The following is a 21,536-nucleotide window of genomic DNA, read 5'->3' as shown; positions in this document are numbered from 1 at the left end:
GATTTTCTCCTTCCTCCGCTCCCTTAGGGACCACAGTTTTTACGATTCAGTTCTGTTCATCCAGCGTTTCGTACGTGGAAGCTCCTTCTGGGCTCTGCGAGGTCGATACCGTGGGTGAGTGTCGTCATTCGATCACGTTTACGACGGGGGCTGCTCGGGGACGAGTGAAACGGGAATCCGTGGAAAACCATAGATTCATTTTCCATATCGAATTTAAAGTTTAAAGCGACCGTATGTTTTAGAGGTGGTTGGGAGGCATGTAACCCTGGTAGTGGCGCATCTGAAGGGGGGCCAGTGAGTCCTAGCATCCACCAAAGAAGGGACTTCGTAAAAAGAAAAGAAAACTGGATTTTATTCTTTAAATAAATTTGTATAGTCGCATAATGAATTTTATTGAATTTGCATTGAAAATATTTTTATCCGTTCAACTTGGCTCGCTCAAAATTAAATCCTGAACGCGCTACTGAACCGTGGTACTTCGAAATCAGATAACAGTCCGGTTGGGGTTTATCGTGTCCAGCAACGTAATGTTGCATTGCCAGAGAGTGGAGACTCAGCTTCTAAAGACTCTGAGCGCGCAGTGGGGACGCTAAGGTGTCCTCAGGTAGGGGGACTGATAACACGCGTCAGTCACCCCAAAACCTCGCAAGTGGATGTACGTGTGCTGAATCCCTACACTCTCTTTCACTACTAATTACATCCAACGAACTCTACTGCTTTTTATCGGCATTCCGTGCGCCAGCGTCATCATTCCCAATTTTTCGGTGAACGCTGGTGAAGTGGACTTCGCCTCGAAGTGAAAGTGGACTGGGATAGCTCGTGCAGACGCTCCTCGTCGGCCATGCAAACGAATCGGCGGGGTTTCAGTATCGACCACTCATCTGTAATTCACCGTGGCTGGCATAAACAATGACGGCGTGTAATTCAGCCCTTTGTGCGATTCGATAACTGTGACGTGCGCGTGGCCGACCAGCGGAAGCTCCATTGCCGGAAGCAGAGCATTCTGAATATTCATTTAAACGGCTCATTGGCCACAGCAGTCGAAACCTACCGGTACATCATTCGAGGCGCGTGAATCGTTCTTCCCCCTTCGTTCTAGAAAGTGGTTTCTAACTCGTCTTAATTGGTGCTCCGATCCTTTCCCACGTGTAACATGATTGCCCTTTGTTTCAGGGAGGAGGTGCAGGAGCACACGGTCAGGTGGAACGCCAAGTTCGAGTTTCTATGCAAGATGAGTGCCAACGCGTCCACCGGTGTCCTCGACCCGTGTATCCTGAGGATATCCGTGAGAAAGGTGGCTGCTCTGATACTCTCTATCTGGTTTGCTTGCAGCTGTTTGCTCTCTGCTAATCGTCGCTCGATGCCCACAGGAATTGAAGGGAGGCAGGTCCTTCCAGAAGCTCGGCTTCACCGACCTGAACCTCGCCGAATTCGCCGGAGCTGGACTCTGCAGAACGAGGTGCCTTCTGGAAGGTTACGACGCGAGGCATCGACAGGACAACTCCATGCTGCGCGTCGCCATCAAGATGAACATGCTTTCTGGGGACATCCTGTTTAAAGTGTGAGTCTTGTACGAATAGCAGCTAGATGTTTGGGTTACTCGAGACACTCGGTGCATGCTCAAGTTTCGTGTAAAGTGACACCCTGGCGGGTACGAGTCAGGGAATAGGTTCTTCGCCACTCGTTACATGGATACTAAGCTTTAAACACCTGTTCAGTTTCGTTTACTCCTGGTCCTTCGTCTGCTAGTGTCCTCAGCTCTTGACTCAACGTTCTATCGCGCTATCGCCTCCTCTCCTCGCATCTTTCGCGACTCCTAGCTACGTTCTTTCCACCCCACGATACCTGGTGCACTTTGGGCTGAAAGGAACGTCTTTTCCAGCCCCTCCCCGTCGTTGAAGCAAACGCAGCTCGCTGTGCCCGGTGTGCCAGGTGTTCCTGGGATGACAGCGGAGGAAGCGACGGCGTCTGAGAGGTGTAGCAACCGAGAGGATTACGTCTCCAGCGGTTCGTTAGCTGGGAGCATAGCCAGCGCCAGCAGCGGTTTCGGCAGTCTTCCCAAAAAGAGGCCTGCCCTCTTTTCCTCGGGTAATGCTCGAAATCTCGTTTCACCCAGCAGAGCGGAAACTCCCTGAAACCTTGCTCCTTTGACGTCGATTGATCCTTCCGCTCGATTTTGCTGGAAATCGCGAGGCAGGCGAGAGTACAGACGGGCGTCTGGTCGTTTCACGAGGATCGTCCTTTTGCAGAGCTCCTCAGCGGGGCGGAGTCGTACGATCCGATGACCCTGAGCGAGATCGTACCGACGACTCTTCCAGTGGAGACTCTGGCTGAAGCGCACACGGAGTCCGGCCACTCCCGCAACAGCAGCAATACCAGCCAGCTGAGCAAAGGGTCCGGCTACGGGTCCTTGAATTCACACAGTCAGCACAGTAGGCAGAGCAGTAGTGGTGACAGTGGCCACATTAGGTAAGGCCGCGCGGCCTCTCCCCCTCCGGGTAACGAAACGAGTTAAAGAAACGAAAGAACCACCGAGACCGCCGCCGAACCGTTCTCGGTACACTAGGGCGGGGAAAGAGGCTCGGTCCTCTCTGCCGAACGAAAACAGAGAGCGGCGAAACGTTTAAACGGTGGTCAGATACCGTCCTAATTACCGTCCAGAGTTCTCTTCTCGATATACTTTCAGTAACACCGAACTTCTCGAGTACTCTCGCGGCTCATCGATCGTCCTAACACTCGCCTCGCCATTCGCAGGGTGCGATTTCATTCTCTCGATCTCTTGGGTAAGAACCCGAGGCATCTTAAGAGCACTTTCAACTTTCACGGTTTCGGTTAGACGATAAGCGTGCATGATAGTAGCGATGGGGGGTTTCCACGGAGGAACGCAATTGCTTGGACGAATCACGTGCGAATCGCGAGGGGTTGTAGAATGGACGCAGCGGAACGTATCATTCGTATAATATTCGAGCTCTGACATCCGTGCTAACAACTTCTCTGAACTCGATGCGACCGCGCTTACCTGTCTCGCTTTGGAACTCTCTGCTTTTCTCTGTTCTCGATCGACCTATCCACGGAGTCTCTTCTCTCCGAATGTTTCTCGACGCCTATCGCTTAACAACGGGTACATAAACGCGCACGTTTTAACGCTAACCCTCTCTCTCTACGCTACACAACATACAACTATACATACAAGGGAGGAATCCGAAAATGGGTCCCCCATCGATCTTCATCTACTTTTGCAGAATGGTAGCTAACAGGTTCCCCTAGGTATATGCAAAAGATTGGGTGTTGCCGCTCAATGGTTCCAAAGATATAAATGATTGAAGTTCGTAGGGTGTACAGATCGCGTCCCTTATTTTTATCAATTATATCTCCTAGGTTACCAAGTGTCCATACCTAATGTTTTACTCGCTGCAACACGGATCTACCAGCTACCATCCTGCCAAAGCAGATGACCGTCAAAGTGGCCACTCGAATTCATTCTCTCCTTACACACGTATATCACGATTTAGCTCGCGTTCGCCAACCGGCCGTCCGCGAGAAAGCATCAGCAAGGATTACCCAGTGGAAACTTCTCTTCTCGTCGCTATTTTTTCTTCTTCTTTAACTAGAGACTCTGGATTCTCTCCTCCCAGGAATATAACTCTTCTATTCCCCCGTGTTCCCCTCGCTCCGTCTTTACATACACCGTATACGAGTTTATTATTATTTTTGCATGCTTGAATATTTGTGTTGTGATCTTTATAGGTCACCCTCCTGGCCGGTATGGGCTCCACGTATTCCCAACCCCTCCCAGAATCTACCCCCCAACCAGCAGTCCAACAGACCCGACATCTGCCCCGACACCGACTCCCCTTTGTCCTCGTCCTCCCTGATGCTGCTGGACCCACGTAACCGGTTCTGGTCCGCGTCCAGTCCGCTGTCTTCCCGCGGCGGAAAGGCGGACGCGCGAAACTCGGCGAGGACGACGAGTGTCGCGGCCGTCGGGCTGTCGAACCGCCAGGAGGACCAGGCGAGAGCCGCGTCGAGAAACGGCATAGCGAGGGACGCGCGCGACGATAACGGGGAGGAGGAGGACGCCGGCATGTTCAGGGTGCCCGGGCCGCACGACGTGCCGCGACACTCGCGCAAAAATTACGAGAGAAACAGCTTCGAGGCGCGAAACGAGCGTAACACCGCGACCACCGGGTCGCTGGAAAGAAACGGGCAGCAGAGCGTGGCCGCGCCAGTCGCAAAGCCGAGGATCGGTCAGCCAGGTTGGAGAAGCATATCGAAGACCTGCGACTGCATCGAGAAGGGCAAGACCAGCCCGGTTTTGCGACTGGCCGACCAGGCCAGAGCCGTGTCCTCCCCTGATCCTCTTCATAGGCCCGATAACCCCAGAGCCTCGCTACGTTCCGCGACGACCGCCCAGACCCTCAGGTAGGTTTCATTCATCAGCCACTTGTTCTCTTTTGCCCAAGAGTCTTTTCGCCGACACCCACCACACCCACCTTGGCTCCACCTCCCTCTCCCACTGCGAGGTGATTTTGTGCGTTTGAGTTTTCTGTCCCCTGGTCCTTGGGAGCACAACGTGCTCGCGTGGTGACATCCTAGGTTCCTCGAATGCAGAACCAGGCTCGATCAAAGTGCATATGCAACGGGGATTATTGTTATCGATCTCTGAACGAGAAAGGAATCACTGAAGGGGTTAGAAGAGAGAACTAGCGAGTTCTGTGGTTCGAGGAACCGGCCAGCTCGTGGGAGAGAACCATTCCACTTTGCCCCGCATTCTTTTCTGTTCCTCACTCATTCGTTTCCGTTCAGAACACGATCTTCTTTCTTTTATGCAATAGTGCCTACCAATCGGACTGCTTTTCCATTTGAAACGAACAAAGTTTCTGCTTAAGTTATCTGTCACACCCGTTCTCCTTGAAAACGATGCTTGGGTCGCGACGATCAATGATCCACACGCGTAAAGTGCGCCGATATAGTTTAAAGCTTGACCATCACAAACACAACAAGACACACTCGCTGCAAGATGAGCTACCGCTTCGCTTCACCCTTGAATCGCGCGTCGGCTAGAGCTGCTAAGTTTCACGTAACTCGCGATTGTCCACACTAGCCCATGCTCCGTTCGATCGCCCAGGAAAGAGGCTGCTAGCGAATAGCGTGCGTTCGTTTAGAAGTGAGCAGAGCGTGAATACACTTAGAAATGTGAAAACCGCAAACCGCGATATGGCGCATCGTAATCTCTAATTAAATACTCGTGGGCGAAGTGTCGTCTGGTGGTTCAACGCGAGACACCTGTACTTAAAGTGCAACAGACGTTCCGAGACAAGGATGTATTTCGTTCAGAGCGCACTAGTGATATCGCTTTGTCCAAGCCGGTGCTGGGCGACGCAGCGTCAACTTTCGGCAATTTTCACAGGGCCAATTTTAAAATGTCCATATTTTTTAAAATTTGTCCATTAAGGGGAAGGATAGAACTATATTCTCCTTTTTCAGATTTTTAAAATCGCGCCTGATGTTAAAAACCTGCATTTCTTTAAAATAACTGCACAAAAATGGTTCAAATTTTTTTTAAAACTGAAATAATTTTTTCTTAAAATTTCAATGTCTTCTCTATAAGCACCGCAAAGCTCATCTCCATCCGTTTAATACTTCCATATCTATAATGTATTGAAAAAAAGTTAGCACTTCAAAAAGCTGTAAAATCAACATTTTTCAAAATTTCGAAAAATCCTTTGAGGTACGTTTAAATATCACTAAAGCCTACAACTTACTCCGAAATCTGTCCGAGTTCGCATGGAATGTATATCCCAAACGCAGTCTTTGACAAAGGCCTGCACTCGAAAACGAATTTGAATCTGCACGTGGGCCCATCGGCAGTCAGCGCTAAACGCTTACATTCGATTCTAATAAAAAAACCGCGAGGAATTAGCATTTCCGGGGGAGCTCGCACAAAAACTTTCCCGCCGGGCTGGACTAATATTTGCGTTAAGAGACGCAGCGCTGAAATATTAACGGAATACATCCGGGACACGAGTCAGCGCCGGGGGGGAATCGTATAGAGTACAGAGGGTGACTCTATTCGAGATGCATTTAATATCTAAGAGAGGGGGGAGGATGTGTTTCACTTGACGCTTTCACAGCCGTCCGATGTTAACCCATTTAAGCCTGACTATCAAGAATGCTCATAGAAAATTTACTCGATCCATAAATCGATCGATCTGGCCAGCTCGCGCCCCTAACTCTTCGATAGTACCTACAGAGCCTATCCACTCGAGACCGTCGATGAAACTTGCATGGAACACACCTGAGTCGGTGGGCAGAGGAGGCTGTGAGGGCGACTGGCGATGTGCATCCGAAAAAGTGGGTCAACGGTGCGCAAACGAAACGGGAAGTGCGCGGATAATGGGGTAAAGTGGCGAAGGGAGGAACAGAGAGAGAGAGAGAGAGAGAGAGAGAGAGAGAGAGAGAGAGGGAGAGAGAGAGAGAAAGAGTGAGAGGAGGTTGTAGCTTTGCTTCCAGTTTGGATGGCTTTGTGAATCCTTGCAGGGGTATTGGCGGAGGCCACCGGAAGCTGCTGGACGGGGCGGGGGGCAAGCTGGCTACGGTCGCCACCAGCCCAGCGGACTCCGAGGAGTCCTCCTTAGGGGTACCGGAAGTCGCTCCACCGAGCTCCCAGCACCGAAACAGCATAACCCCACCGTCAGTCCATGCTTTCGTCTATAATCTGTCCTTCCTCTTTGTGTCTGGCTGTCTCGTTCCGTTCTGTGTGCGTTTTGTTTTCCTCCCGCTTTGCCCTTTCGCCGCCACGGACGAGTAAATTGAAGAAGACGATCCACGTTGACACCTCGCGGGCTTTCCTCTTCTTTTGTGACCGAAAGCAGGCGGGCGCCCGGTTCTTCTCAAAGATCTTCAACCCCTCTGTGCACTAGCAATGGCACGAACTTGTAGTCACTGTTTCTAAAGTCCTATCGCGATGTTCACAGATCGTTCGAAGATGAACAAGCGATCTTTGCATGAACCTCTAACTTGTGCGTCACATTAGAATATACATATTTTCGAGGATTCGTAGAAAACTGTGCAAGCCGTCGCCCGTGAGGTGTTAACTGCCCGGACAGTGTTAATGGACGCGAAAAAGACGACATTGTAAAATATTTATCCCGAATCCTGACGTCTGTCTCCGCGCGTATGCTTCCAGCCGAGGAGATCGTTAGCTCGGTTGCATATCCGGAGGGTACCTCGATAACAAGCTTGCGATTTTATGCAAGCCGTTTGAGTCCGACTAATCCCCCCTCCCAAAAAAACAGGATGGACCGTGCGCCGTGACGCGTGTTATGCAACGTTATACAATCCTTTGCGCTCGCTGTTCCCGTTCGCTTACGGATTTACATACACGCGCTGAATTTCGATAACATATTCCATAACGCATATCGATCCGTCAACGCGGGAATCGCCTTTAGTGTCGACAAGAAGGCAGCAATTTCCTTCGCGCATACTTCCCCGTTCCAAAGAGGATTTCGAGCGCAAAGCGTTGGAATAACTGTCCACTGTCTAAAGAGCTGCATGCTTGAACGGGCCCGAGCCTGATTTCTTAGCTGGATTTACGGCGCACGATCGATTTGGTCACAGCTGGCCTGTTGCATGCGAACCACCTGCAGGAAGCCCAGAATCCCTTAAGCTTTCTCGCACGCGTGTGTACCCTGGCTTGCTCCCCTTCGGCCTGGCCCTCCATGCGTCCACGCGCTTAATCATCTCGAAAGCGCGCCCACATTCGTTGCGTTTCGTGTTTGCAGCACCCCCTCAGCGTGTCCCCTGTTCGTTTTTGTGCATCGAAGTCGGCTCGTGTTTGCACGATGCGCTGTGTGCCGCAAAGACTCACGACTCCACCTTGTGCCTTCCCCCGACGGAGCACTGGCCCGGAATTATGGTCCGTTCATCCGAGGGATCATGCATATTCATCGAGCTCTGTTTTCCTACACGCTCGCGTGCCCGTTTGGACCGGTGAGCCTCGTGGAACGTGGTCCAGCTACCAAGGGTAGCCTGTTTCCGTGCCAGTGCTCGGTCAACTAGCCGCTCCCAGGTCGAGGACGATGGGGGCAGGGAACGTAACAGCCTGCTGGTGTTTGTTTTCGCAGAAATCCTTCGGGCGGCTCGGGCCTCAGTGAAACGGGATCCTTGGACCGAGCGAAGGCCGCGCTGGAGCGCAGGAAGAAGGCGGAGGACAGCACCGGGAACCCAATCCTCTGCAGGGTCGAGGTGACAAGGCCGAACCCGGACTCCCTTATCGACGAGCTTATCAAAGCAACGAATTTGGAGCAGACGGACCTCGAGAGCTCTGAGAGTACGTCCCTCTACATTTAGATATCCCCTTTACTGTATTAGGAGTGCAAGATGGGCTACGCAAAGCATACATTATTATTCTCCCACTTCCATGTCCTCTTTAATTAGACGATTCCTAAAGAGAACGATTCTAAGGTTCGCGATAGCCCGCCTTGCACTCAGTGTCCCCTTCACCGAGCTCTCCGTACCGTTCGCATTGAGGCACCGCAGAGGTGGCCTGAAATTTGCATTTGGAGCCTAAAGTTCATCCATAACGACGCGCGTGCGGTGACGTAACGCAGCCTCGACCAGTGTCGCGTTGGAGCTGATTAGTGAAGAAAAAGGGTGGCTAAGAAGCGAAACGCGTGTGGCGCGGTAAAAGGGAGCACCGGGAACCGGTTGCTCGATCCAGTATACCGTATTCAGCTGTATCGGGGCTTTAACTGGGTTCCGTTTTGATTTGGTGTTGCAGCGACGGGTCTCCAGCTGTTCATAGCGAAGGACGGGACGACGGCGCTCGGTAGCCACGAGGTGAAGAGCCAGATGCCTGCCGGTGTGTTCAAGCAGGTGGTGATGGAGGAGAACAATAGGTAACACGAAGCGATGACGACGCGGAGGCAGTACGCAAGACAGGCCAGCGCCACGTTCTCGTTGGCCCTGGTGCCAGAGCTCGTCTACGAGGCCTACGAGCCCCGGTAGTCGCGTGGACAACGACACAATTATCCTGGACGAGGGAATCGTCAGAGACGGAGTAGACCGGCCGACTACGCGGCGTCGCGAACAGCACCCCGAGCTCCTCCCTCTGAGAACAATCGTCGTTTCGGTCGCATATAGCTGTCCTTCCTGGCGTTCGGCGCTTCGTCGACCTCCTCCGCCAAATGCGCTCAAATCTTCTTCTTATTCTCGTTTACTCTCGTTTCACAAAGATCCTCCGACGCCCGAAGGTTCGCTGTCGGCGTCGCTCCGTGTCAATTGGAAATCCAGGCTCGAGTTAGCGCCGAACCGCTTGGCGAAGGAAGTAGGGACGCCTAGAACGGAGCCCGGGGGTGCGTTCGAACGATGGAACTGGAGCTCTTCTGTTCTCGCGATGACGAGGGGCGACGACGATCCTACCCGTCGATCGCGCCCCGAGTTAACGAAGCGTTTTAGTCCGTCGCGTTTAGCCGGGAAATCGTCGCGTCGAGCGCGCCTAGTTCTCTAGCTAGAGCAAAGCTGAGGACGACGAGACGTTGGCTCTCGATGCTCGATGAACGATCATTATGGTCGAACGACGCTTCTCTTTCCGCCTGTGTTCACGGTTCCTTTGTCGTCCGCGGAACGACGAGCAGTCACGCTGATGAAACGGACCTTTCCGAAGTCGCGGGCCTCGATCCTAAGAGCGATCGGGGTTCGCGCGCAAGCCCGCTACGTACAAAACGATTTTCTTTCGTCGCGCTCTCGCTATCGTTTAAGGTAAAATTTCATCTGTAAATATTGTATACGTTATTATATATATATATATACACACACACACTCGGTTCTTCGGTTAGTTCGTGCGAAACGCGGACTCGTGTCAATCTTCTCGGTGTTTCGAACACGTATTTATTTGTATTCTCGGATTTGCTCCAGTTTATAGTATTCTGTTATTCCAGGGCGTGCCACTTCGAGCTACCATTCGCGTCGGTATCATCGTAGTTCGAGAGAAGCTGGGCGAACTGAAGTTGCGTAAATTAATTTCTTCGCCGTTCCATTTTGTTCTTCCTGCAAGCAACTACATCGAAATATTCTTTGATTCAGACCTGTGTCCTCCTTTGAAACTCTGCAGTCCACGTTGCATTCACTTTCCTTGGGACGAGATATTATGGACGTAAGGGTGGTAGCTTGGAACGCCTCGCCCTGCGCGTTGTATCCTCGCGGGGTCTCAACCTCGCGAGCTGACTCTTCGTATTTTTAATCCTTTACGCTGCTGCTTCGTTCGCGACGAGAAAGAGCGTCTGCTCCGTGTGTCGGGGGGCAAAGAAAACGAAAAGAAGAAGAACGAACCGATTCCAATCTCGCCTAGACACTTTTGAGTCGGTGGAACGAGATTCACCAGCAACAGTGCCACAATTATTTAATTCTCGAGGCTGGACGTCGTTTTCCGTGATATTAACTCTCTAATCGCTACTCCCCCCCCCCCCCGTTACCTTCTTCTCCGTTATCCCGGTCCCGGTAGAGAGGAGGATGAAAACGCAGACTTGCCTTGGATTTCCGTTTTTTTCGTTCCGGGCTGCGATCGGCGGCGACTGCATTAGTGATTCGTTGTACATATAGCTGGTAGTAACTGTTTAGGTAGGCAAAAATGGCTGGTGTTACATGCGTAAGTTATCTTCCCGTAATCGATCGCTCTCGAATCGATCCGCGCCAGCGGTTCAAACGAAAGGGCCGCGAAGACGGGAGACTATTCTCTGTACATAGATTAGCTGTGCCTGAAAATGGTGGAGAATGGATTATGGTGGGGACTTCCAGCTGCGCAAGGGCGCCGATCAGTACGGTGACAAGGATCAGTGTCACCCCCGATCCTTTCCTGGATCCTTGCGACCAGCCCTCGATACCACGTAGATTAACGAAAAGAAGAAGAAAACCATTAAAAAGAAACGTGTGAAGCTAGTAATCGTGTGCATAAAAAAAAAACGCTTTTCGCTCCAAGAAAGTCTAGCCCCCACCTTTCCCTTTGTTCTTGGTCCCAGCCCGCAAGCTTCCAGAGCGACGGTGCTCTCTGGAAACGCTGACGATTCGGTGATCCCCGTTCAGTCCCCAGCTCCCACTCGTCCACAGTCCCGACACGAGAACAGTATTCCGCGGTTCGTATTTCTTTCTCTGAGCTGTTCGAGATCCCCTAGTTTCCATTTCCCTCTCAGAGATCCCGGGCTCTCGCGGCTCACCAGCCAGTATTTTCTGACCACCGTTTTCAAATAGTAGACTAGCTCGGGGGATGATGAAGGTCTGGCGATTACCCTAGAACAGCTCTTTAGTTCAGGAAATGAAGGAAGTCAATTCTTCGCCTCCCCACAGTATTAACGATCCGATGACAACGTTCCTGCAGCATTTGCGCGGCTAGCTTCCTTCAAAATTCGTTGCCACAATTATTAGACACGTGTCTTAAATGAAACTTTGCTCCGAAATGTGAGGTTGACAAAGTGGGGTGAGGTAGTTGATAGAACAATTACACGCGCGAGACTAAATTGCTTCCATCTATTGTAGTAATCCTTTTCGACTGAATCCAGCTACTATGTCAACGCAACCTCGAAGACCTGCTCCAAGGGAGCATGGTGTACACCTAAAATCCTCGGAGAACCCCAATTGTTAGAAGCTAACCGTTCATTGCTAGTGGAACGTCGAGACCTGCCCTCGAGAGCCTCGAACCTCCACCCCTTTCTCCAGGTTCGTCCTCCTTCGTATTTCTCCTTTTTTCTACCTACTTTGGATTACGTGTACAGTATTTTTCTATGCTTATCCTACATTGGTACGATTACTGCGTCACGCTGCTCGCGTCGAGAGCTACCAGCTGCAATAGGAGCTGATGATAACGGGAACCACTATCAATCAAACGGTTCGATCGATATTTCTTTCAACCTGCTACGGGTCACGTGAGATTTTTATTATTTCAAACGATTGCGCACCGTTTGGCGGGTCGTGATTCCTCGTGGTTCTTGCGATTTCGCCCCTTTTCTGTTCGGTATTCAATTCGTCTGACCGAGTTTCGTAAGTGAAAGAGGTCCGGCTTTTTTGCGATCTCGTGCGCGCGACAAAGTATTGCGTTTGCTGACAAGGGGATGTCACGATCTGGAATGTTTATGCGAGTTGGGGGTTTGCAAATGGAGAATCTATAGTGAAACTTGGCCCTCCAAGTTTCAAACTTTACGCACAGCTACACGAGGTCAAAGGAAATGAAATTTATCCGTAGTAATCCGATGGTTTGCTGCCATTGTTCCATTCGAAAGCTATTTAAATCTTGACGAGACCCATCGACGGCTAATCTTCTCAATACCATCGATGCCCGCCGATTTCTATATTTTAACCCCGCCGTGGAATGCACGCTTCTCCAGACCTTGACCTCCCCTCGTCAGCCACGACGGTCCAAAAGGTCGTCATCTACGATTTCACCTGGAAATAACCAAACGTACTCCCTCCGCCGGCGAGCGCGGAGACCTTCGAGCCGACAGATCCATCGATCGGTTTCCGTAGATAAGCGGATCGAAGCGCGTGTTCCTTTAATGCGGATTGACGATTTTGTAACGTCTCGCTCGGGGCCGCCTCTTTTGTGCCTCCCTTCGCAATGAATGACACAGGCGCGTTCCAAGATTCGGAATAACGAAATCTCTTGTGCTCAAGGTGAGGCGGCCGCCGAGCGAGATCGGTAGCGTCGATCGACGCCTCGAGAACAGGGCCTCTTTCCCATTTTCTTTCGTTGTTAATTTCTCGCTCATTCCTCGTGGACGACGAGTCGAAACGGGGGCCACGCGCGCGTCATCCCCCCTAGTACCCGGCAGATATTAAACCTTGTGATATTTTACAATACTACCGTAACGATCCCTCGTTACCGCCTCTGCGTATTACGAATTGTATTACACGTATGTTACACGGGACGATTCCACTTCTGTTTCGCGCGCCGGCTTCTATAGATCGCCGCCCGCGGCTGACCGTGTGGTCCGTGTGCGTCTATTATTTCCCCCCCCCCCCCCCCCGCCCCCGATTTATAATTGTTGACGTTTTGTCCGGATCCTTACTTTGTGAGATGGATGCGAAACTATCATGTGCTGATAATAACACTTTGAAAATCAGATCCTCGTGTGCCTTTCATTTAGACCACCTGCCTCGAGCTGGAGCGAGTCCTATAAAAAAAGCAGCACCGAAGTTTCACAATTACCTGCGACATCAATCCGATTAGATCTAACCGCGAGGACGTCAAAATGTTAATCTTTTCAGCATGATAAAAATGTCAGTCCGAAGGCCAGGGGTCCCCTAGACCGTGCCCATTATTCCTAATCTAAAATAGGAAACATGACACGGCAGGCGAAGGATATTTAAGCCAACTGAAGCGCGCGTGTCGCGTCGTGCCCGCTTCTTTGTTAACGCCGTGCGAAACGCGCGTCGCTGAAATATCGTTTCGCCTGTAACCCCCCAAAAAAAAACAAGGTGACCCGGCGTGTTTGTTTACCTCGCTGCGGAGGAATGTTCTTCAATTAGTCCGCCTGTCCCAATTAACATGATCGACTGGTCGCGCGTGGTCGGGCGCGGATCGGGGAGGCGGGCCTCGGCGTGAGATGTCGCGCGAAATTCACAAGCACAGGTTTTGTAAGAGTTCCCTGCCAAGGCCTGCATGCGCGGCCAGCAATTACAAGCTTGTTAACCTTTAACTGTAAATTTCGTCAACGCCATCGCCGGCTGCCATCAGATAACCGTCCGTTCTAGGACGAGCAGCGTCGCACAACAAGTTACCGAATCCTCAAGGATGCTTTGAAATGATCCTTACTGGTTCACGGCCGGCGAACATGACCACCCGATCCGCGCACGTCCCCGCTGAAAAAACAGGAGAGATTAATCGGCCACTTAGCGCGACTCGTTGTACTACAAATGCTGGCCACAAAAGGTGACCGCAGCTTTTATGCGGATTCGCTTCTTTATGGAAGGATCGGCCAGTGTGAATAATGGAGGTAATGGAACCGGGAAAACGATCCATCGCGCGGCCACGCTCGTCGATCGCGCCGCGCGCGTGTGCTTCCATCCGTGGATCCGAAAAATGAAGGCGCAACTTCGCAATGGGCAAAGCGTCGAGTGGGGCAACTTTGACCGCAAAATTAAATTTCGAAAGGTATTTTGCGAGCGTCTATTGTATAACGGTTTTTATACTCGGGCACTAAAAACAGGGCCCTAGGGGGCCGCAAGCAGGGAAACTGCGAGATCAGGCCAGAGCAGAGTTGGGCATTAACTAAATAAAAAATTATTTAAGTAACGGATCTTAAAATTTTAATAATATTTTTGCCTATCTCTGATTTGGCGGCGGCAAAATTGGTAGAAAGAGAAAATTGAAATCAATAGAAGCCGATAAAAAAGTAAAATATTTTGAAAATACTAATAATTTTAAATTTAGTGTCAAACTTATAATTACTATTATACTAAAAAAAAGGAACGTACCTATATTAAAGATCTTTTTTATTATTTTTTTATAAAACAAAAAGCTTTAGTTATTCAACAAATAACTACAAAAAATTTCACTGTGGAAAAATATATTTTAAAATCCTTATTTATAATTAAACTAAGGGCTTCAAAAATGATTTTTGCTCAGAGCGGCGGAAGAGCTAAGAGATTGGGCCCAATTCAAAGCATTTCGCTAGTCATAGATGCTAGACGAATTCGTTTTAAAGTCTAGTTCCTCCATTCGACGGTACTCGCGAGGCGTAAAAGTGTCCCACGAGGAAAGGGCCCGAGAGCGAAGCGGGACGTCTGACCCGTCCGATCTACCGAGGTGTCTGTATCGGGGAAAAATCGATCCCTGCAAACCAGGAAGAGGAAACGGACCACTTTCTCTGCTGGTGGACAGTAGGCCGCGACGGTCTGACTTAACACATCCGTTCGCACGTGCCGATACGCGTTTCATTATGAGCGGGCCGTTATGCGAGCGCTTTCACGATGTAATTCGCTTACTGTTACGTCTAAACGAAAACAAACGGAAAACCGTGGCCTCGGCAACGTAACCGATCCCGCGGACGGCCGTTGCATCGCCAGCTAACGACCCCGATTGTTCGCGAAATGCCGTTTTACTTTTTCAGGAGTCCGATCCGATCGGGACACTGGCCGGCCACCGTGACGCAACTCTGCTCGTGCATCGCGCCCGCAGAAATGCAACAGATTTACGCTCGAGGAGGCCGATCGTTAGAGGCGACGCAACTGCACGCGAATTTCGAAACGCCGGGGTTCGCGAACCGCCAACTATAAATCCCAGCGACCCTTGACTTCCATCGAAGCAGCTCTGCTGGGTGATATACGGCCGGCGGTAAAAAAATAACAACGCTGCCACTGATTTTACGAGCGACCAGAGTTCGTTCGTAAGATTCCAATGGAATCTCGGATACTCGAGGCAGGCATGGGAAGAAAATTAGAAAGGTTTAAACACAGAGGCTTGAGACAACTTTAAAAACAACTCACTTTTCGCATTTAACATTTATTTATTTACTTACATATACAGGAAAACCCTTTGGTGCACAGAGAGTCGAGAAGATTGGTAGCAGAAACACAGAGATGAAGATAATAATGGAAAAAAGAAGTACCTAGGTGGAAAACAAGCAAAAAAGAAATTAACGATAACTGACTAGTGAGTTTCCATATTGAATTTATTTTAATATTATTTACATATTATTGTTATAATTACAAACCGAATTCTATGATATTCCACGGAGAGGGAGGCAGACGCTCGTTAGCCTAGGAGCGCAAAATCTCCAAATCTGCCGCTGATTCGAGGAATTTTCGAAGTGGCCTAAAAATGGAACAGTGCCATAGTTGACGAAAGATTTACAACGAAGTGGTGGCTCGCTCACCTGCAGCTCGACTCGGACGCATGGACAAAGGAAGCGCGCGCGTTTGCCTGGCGATCTTGGACGTCTCATTGTAAATTAAGTCGAGAATCTTGACGTTATCCGCGGCGGGACAAAAACTTGTTGAATGTGGTTTCCTGGAAGACAGCTAATCTCAAAGACAATTGCGAATGTCTTATGGTAATGGCGCCTCGCGAATAATATCTGTTATTGATTATTGCGACCGCTTAACGGATCCAACGGTAAATAACTTTCAGTCTTGGGCGAAAGAGCTGTGCCGTTTCCAATGTACCCCACGACGAGTTTCGGGAGGAAAAACGCGCGTTTTTCGGCCGCTGCTGTCAACCGTTTCGTTTAACGAATCGCACGCGATAACGCATAGGTCAGTACAAATTACTATCCTTGATCTTCCGTCAATTATCCACCTGACACTTATGACGTTTGTAACTCCGATAATCGGCTATAACTATCTACTGCGTGGTATTAATTAGTTTTTCTACTCGCCCGTCAATATTTGCATGAGCGGGGAAATGAAGCCATGGAAACCGAACACGAACAATGCACGGCGAGTGACATTTATCGCGCGGTAAACACCGGTTGCTCGTCGATCATCGAAGTTAATTCGGGTCTGGGCACAGGTGACAGTGTCCGGGCGAACGTTCGTCCGAGGATTTGCGCACCGTTTGTCCAAGATCCACTGAAACTTGTAACTCCTTTGCCAGCGGCTAATAAGCATCTAACGCGCGTCGAGGCACTCGTTTCCACGTTCGCATAACTTGAATTATAAGGACACTTCCTTGAACCTTAGATACCTAGATATTAAACCGATATGGGTATTCATGAGCTTACATTGAAAACAAATTTTTTTATTCGAAAGTTCCAACTGGCGCATGCATGTAAGAAACTTTATCTCCAAGGATTGAGCGATCTTAGACTTTGTCGGTAGTCCAACGACTATTTGCGTCAGCTCGCGTCGCTCGTTTTCTTCTTTCGAGCAAACGAGCCACTCGGTTCCATCGTTTCCTCGCGGCCCAATGGAACTGCGCTCAAGGATCCCGCAGACACAGAATTCCTGGCGATCGCTGTTGTTCGTCGCTGTTCCTAGAAAGATATTTCACTCCGGTGGAGAATAACAGGGGAGGGGGTCAGTGAGTAGAACCGGCGCTCTGTGTCACAGAAACGAGCGAGTTTCAGCTATGCTCACCTTTCTCCTAATGAAAACCTTGCGGAAGGGGGCAGTGCGAAACCTTGGTCCCACTCGCGGCTGAAGAATATTTCGGTTCGTCGGGGTACGTCGAAACGGTTGACGTCATTAATGACACAGTGTAACTTGTCAGCCGCGATTTGTAAAATTCCATTCTTCAGCGAGGGGATTCCTTTGGCGCTACCCTTGTCGTTCATCGTTCGTGTTTTTTGCCAAATTCTGCACAGTGGCGCACTCAGAAGGAAGCGGAGGAGGGGTGCGGGGGCTTGCACTCCCCAAAAGAAAAAGAAAGGAAAAATGAATTTTATTCTTTAAATAAATTTCTATAATTACCCAACGAATTTTATTGAATTTCCATTAAAAATATTTTAATCTGTTCAACTCGGCCCCCAAACGTTAAATCCTGAGTGCGTCACTGGTTCTGCATAGAATAATATGAACGATTCCACGCGAAGAATAATTTACTTTCGAGGGATTCCCCTAAGAAGCCATGAAGCGGACAGTGGCTCGCGGTGCCTGGTTTTCGCACTCGATTATCTTGACAACGAAGCCACGTAAGATGAAGCTTCACTCCACGCGTTTTATCCATTTTTTAGTTAGGCAACCCGGTGTCCATCGCGATGATGGAAACGTTGTGCGATTTCAATTTCTTTTTCCGCTACGGTTAAGTGTCGTGCATCACTCAGTGGCCGACAGTGGGAGGATGGGGAAAGCGAATAAGAAGAAAAAGGTGGAAACCTCTTGCATAAGGGACATTGGTCGCCTGAAGAAAATTGAAGCTTTACCGCCGTTTACGCGTGCCATTTTCAGAATCCCGCAAACTCGAAGTCGTTAACACCTGTTACGTCGATCTTAGAATTAAACGTCTGTAATCTCGAGCTAAAGAGCCTCCTTCGCGTGAGCTCTGCCCGCTTCCACCCCGTGCTCCGATCTTTCCGGGGTCCATTAGAGGATTTGGTCCCTAAGAAATTCACGCGATCGACGCCAGTGAAGTCATTACTCGCGACCAGACGCCGACGTTGTCTGTGTTTTTCCCCTGTTTTCCCATGCTAATTTCCCAGCCGCGACCAATGGACATAAAAGGTACCGGGCACGATCGATCCACGCGCGACCGCGGCTCTTTTTTGTCCGCGTTCTTTTTACATTTCACGAAAACACAGTGGCGATCGTCTCCGATGACCTTTACCATTCCTTCTTCACCGTTTCTGGGGGGGAACTTTTTTTAGACGAACCCACTAGGCGAGAGGAACACGGATGCTAAAATCCACGGGAAAGTAATGGGGGGAAAATTGTACGGCCTGCGACCACGCGACTCCTTCACTGGCAGCGTCAACTGACATTCGAACGGAGCCGGATCCGAGTTAAGGTTCATTAAATCTTTTTTAACGGAGATCTTTATTCGTGTAAGCGATAAGCTCTGGCTTGAAAAAATGAATTTCAGATTTATCGACACTCGTGCGAATCGGGTGGATCGCTAAGCGCACCCGTTAAATAAATATTAATAGGAATAGGGAGAATACTTATCAATTCAATCAAAGTCCAGCGTTTATCATTCACCTTCCGTCAGTCGAACAAATTTTTACCGATCTTTTTGTACACAGTCCAGGTATTTACGGACGTCAAAGTAAAACAGAGGATATGAGAAATTTAACTTCCACTTTCCTGCAATCGCATACTTATTGCGGTTGTTTTAATTAGTCTCTCCAAGGCTCTGCTCAAGAACCTGAAATTCGTCGTTGAAAATGTCAAGAGCAGAATCCGTTTTTCTTCTTTACCTTCGTCATTGTCTTTGTCCAGCGATCACGTGGATCCCCCCGTTTCCATCCCCCTCTTCTTTCCTCTATACGGAAACGTACCGTTTACGCAGCTATTCACGCGAGCGGAGAGAATAGAGCCGCGCGTCCCATCGACTCGCATTTCGTTTCTAAGCTTTCGATTTTCTCAAATCGCTGGGATTCGTTTTAATCAGCGAGCCACAGGAACAATTAACGTTCGATCGCTGATCGGAGGCCCGTCGCGCATGTAACTCGAGCAGAACGCCACCTGCTCTTCGCCCCGGGGGCAGCTGCATTGGTACTTGAACCGCCGCGTCATTATTATTGCTACAAATGCGATCAACTTCGCGCTTTTTTTTCAAAGCCCCTCGCGTTGAATATTTTATGGAAATACCGCCGAAGTTTACGATTAACTTTGCCCCGCAGCTATTTTTTCCCCCGCGATATTACGAAATAAGATCACCGGTGGCAGGCGACTCAACGCAATTTATTGAATAAGATGCTAAGACCGTGTGCGACGCGCGGCAAAAAAAGTGTTTAAGGATTCCCGAGCGTCTCTTACGCAGTGAAAAGTCAAACCAATAACATTACAAAACAACTGCCCCAGCTCGGCGACGCATTGAAAAACACATCCGCGTTTCCCGAGCTGTCTCCCTCGGTTTAGGAAAGAAGAGACTCCTTTTTTCCTCCTCGCGTGTCGAAATCCGGCGCGACGTGCCGTGAACCGCCGCGAAGGCACACAAACGTAAGGTCGAATTTATTCTCTCTCTTCCTTCATAATTCGTCGACGTCCTCGCGCGCGCCGCCGGTAGCGCGATAAATCGCCAATCGAATTGCATAGCGCCGCGAATAAAGACTGACGAGCCTGCCAGCGGCAAGTGACAATGATTCGGACAATATTAGACGTGTACTTGACACCTCCGGGACAATGTGGGGTCCGCTAAGCAAACAAGAATACGCCCGTGACTGAGTCGTCGTTTCGCGGCGGGCCAACAGAGAAATGCAAATCGCTGGAGGATCCTTGCGCTCCGCAAAGAAGCCGGAGGATTCCAAAAGCCACCGCGAGCCGTTCGTTCAGGGCCCGATCTAGGAGGCGCGAGCGGGGCCAACTGCCCAGAGCGGCGAAATTCGTAAAAAAGAGAAAATTAAAATCAATAAGGACTTATTGAAAAAGTGGCGAAGAAGTAGGCAACGCTATTGCTATTCGAGAAACACCTTCAGAAAATTTCACTCGCTGGCAAAAGTTATATTTTAAAATAATTATTCTCAGAAGCGAAAAAAAAGTAATTTTCTCGATCCACTGTAAACTATTACTTTTTAACTGAAAACTGCAGCATGTGTCCAATGTGCATATTCTGCTAGAGAATTGAAAGCTGTATAAAACCCAGATAAAGTTGAATTTATTCAACTAACAAACGAAAACGCTACGCAATATTAAAGTGGTTTTAACAAAAGCCTTCTTTGTCGGCTCCATAAATGCGTTGCCCAGTTCAATGCCATATAAAACTTTTGTTTATTAGTGACATAAATTCTGCTTTAACTGGCTTTCATAAAGCTTCCAATTCTTCATCAAAATATGTATATTAAGCGCATACCACAGTCGCAAATTGCTGCTAAAAAATGACCAAAATAAAGCAAATAAAAAAAATGGTAACTTCTTCAATATCTAGCGATACTGTACGTATAATTAAATGTAACGAGCAGGGAGAATGACGTTCGCGCAAAGCGTCGGAAGATTAAATCGGAGCCTGCGTGTCCTATCGCCCCAGTGGACTGTTACATTGAAAAATTCCCTAAACACCACGCCCTGGATTTCCCAAGCGGAGCGCAGGACATTGCCGAACGGCGCCACTAAATTCAGAATGCTAATTGCTCCGAGCGGCGTTCGCGCGCGCGAGAGAATGTAATAATTGGCCAGCCGAAGGAGCATTAAACGCGCGCCGTTCGGCCGCGAGCGCGACCCAAGTGAAAGTTCCCGAAGAAAGGAGGCGAGCAACGTATCGGAGAGGAGTGAAGGTTTTATCGCGGAGATTACACGCCTATCGTCCGTGCGTCTGATCCGGGCAGGACGCGTGGCGTCCACGGCCGCGCCGCGCGCCAGGGAGAGGTGAAAAGGAGAGCGACTATTTTGCAATCTCCCTTTTGCATAATAATACCCGTTTTAGACGACACGTGGCGTTAGGAAACCCGCCCGAGGTCTCGCTCCGTTTTTCGCCACCGTCTTCCTCGGGGATACTTGTGCCCTGCCGCGCGCCAGACGTTTCCTCGGGACCCAGTGCGCCTGTGGAAAGCTACTCGGCCTCCACCAACGGTAACGCACCGCCAGTTACAAGCCTGGATCCATCGCGAGCACCATGCAGGGAACTTGGCGCCCCGAAGGGACAAGGGACTCCAAAGAGGGCGAAGGAAGAAGAAGCGAGTCCTCCGGGATGCTGTCCCGCGAAGGGTTCAGGCGAGCGCGAGGAACTCCTCGGTTGTTCGGGGAAAGAGGACGAAGCCCCGCGATCTAAAAAAAAAAAACAATAGATGACCATCGCGCCAGAGAAGGGCCCAGGCGAAGAGGAGCTCCGCGATTATCCAGGGAAACTGGACGAGCCCCAGCGATGGAAAATAATAGTCAACCACCGCTCCGCGCAGGTGAATAATAAATCGCGGTGGAAACAGGTGGTGGTGGGGTGTCGCGGCGCGACTTCA

The 21,536-nt window shown here is 49.9% G+C and overlaps 1 protein-coding gene and 2 long non-coding RNA genes across 7 annotated transcripts in view; 2 read left to right on the top strand and 1 right to left on the bottom strand.

Annotated features, from left to right (window-relative positions):
• LOC143371945 (early estrogen-induced gene 1 protein) overlaps positions 1-13,114 on the top strand; it is a 52,104-nt gene extending 38,990 nt beyond the window's left edge. The window contains exons 1-9 of one of the 4 annotated variants that reach the window (XM_076817634.1): positions 654-1,053; positions 1,174-1,294; positions 1,371-1,561; positions 1,883-2,088; positions 2,250-2,469; positions 3,748-4,422; positions 6,541-6,693; positions 8,127-8,332; positions 8,783-13,114. In XM_076817634.1, the coding sequence (XP_076673749.1) occupies positions 1,232-1,294; positions 1,371-1,561; positions 1,883-2,088; positions 2,250-2,469; positions 3,748-4,422; positions 6,541-6,693; positions 8,127-8,332; positions 8,783-8,904 (1,836 nt within the window). In that variant the 5' untranslated portion in view covers positions 654-1,053; positions 1,174-1,231 and the 3' untranslated portion in view covers positions 8,905-13,114. Of the gene's footprint in view, positions 1-653; positions 1,054-1,173; positions 1,295-1,370; positions 1,562-1,882; positions 2,089-2,249; positions 2,470-3,747; positions 4,423-6,540; positions 6,694-8,126; positions 8,333-8,782 lie in introns of those variants that run through there. The other 3 variants (XM_076817632.1, XM_076817633.1, XM_076817635.1) reach the window with 3 other exon arrangements.
• A 1,707-nt stretch (positions 13,115-14,821) lies between these two features.
• Positions 14,822-15,825, top strand: LOC143371982 (uncharacterized). The gene is made up of 3 exons (XR_013086169.1): positions 14,822-15,435; positions 15,518-15,643; positions 15,729-15,825. It is a non-coding gene; the product is annotated as an uncharacterized LOC143371982 (long non-coding RNA).
• Positions 15,826-16,672: 847 nt separating this feature from the next.
• LOC143371983 (uncharacterized) lies at positions 16,673-21,408 on the bottom strand. Of its 2 annotated transcripts, none has more exons than XR_013086170.1 (3): positions 21,079-21,408; positions 17,068-21,044; positions 16,673-16,964 (listed from the first exon to the last, which is right to left on the bottom strand). It is a non-coding gene; the product is annotated as an uncharacterized LOC143371983 (long non-coding RNA). The 2 variants fall into 2 exon arrangements; XR_013086171.1 differs by having other exon boundaries at positions 17,068-21,106; positions 21,159-21,408.
• Between the last annotated feature and the right edge of the window lie 128 nt (positions 21,409-21,536).

Source organism: Andrena cerasifolii, chromosome 8 (assembly GCF_050908995.1).
Source record: "Andrena cerasifolii isolate SP2316 chromosome 8, iyAndCera1_principal, whole genome shotgun sequence".
Lineage (NCBI taxonomy): Eukaryota > Metazoa > Arthropoda > Insecta > Hymenoptera > Andrenidae > Andrena > Andrena cerasifolii.
This window is presented reverse-complemented; position numbering and strand designations above follow the sequence as displayed.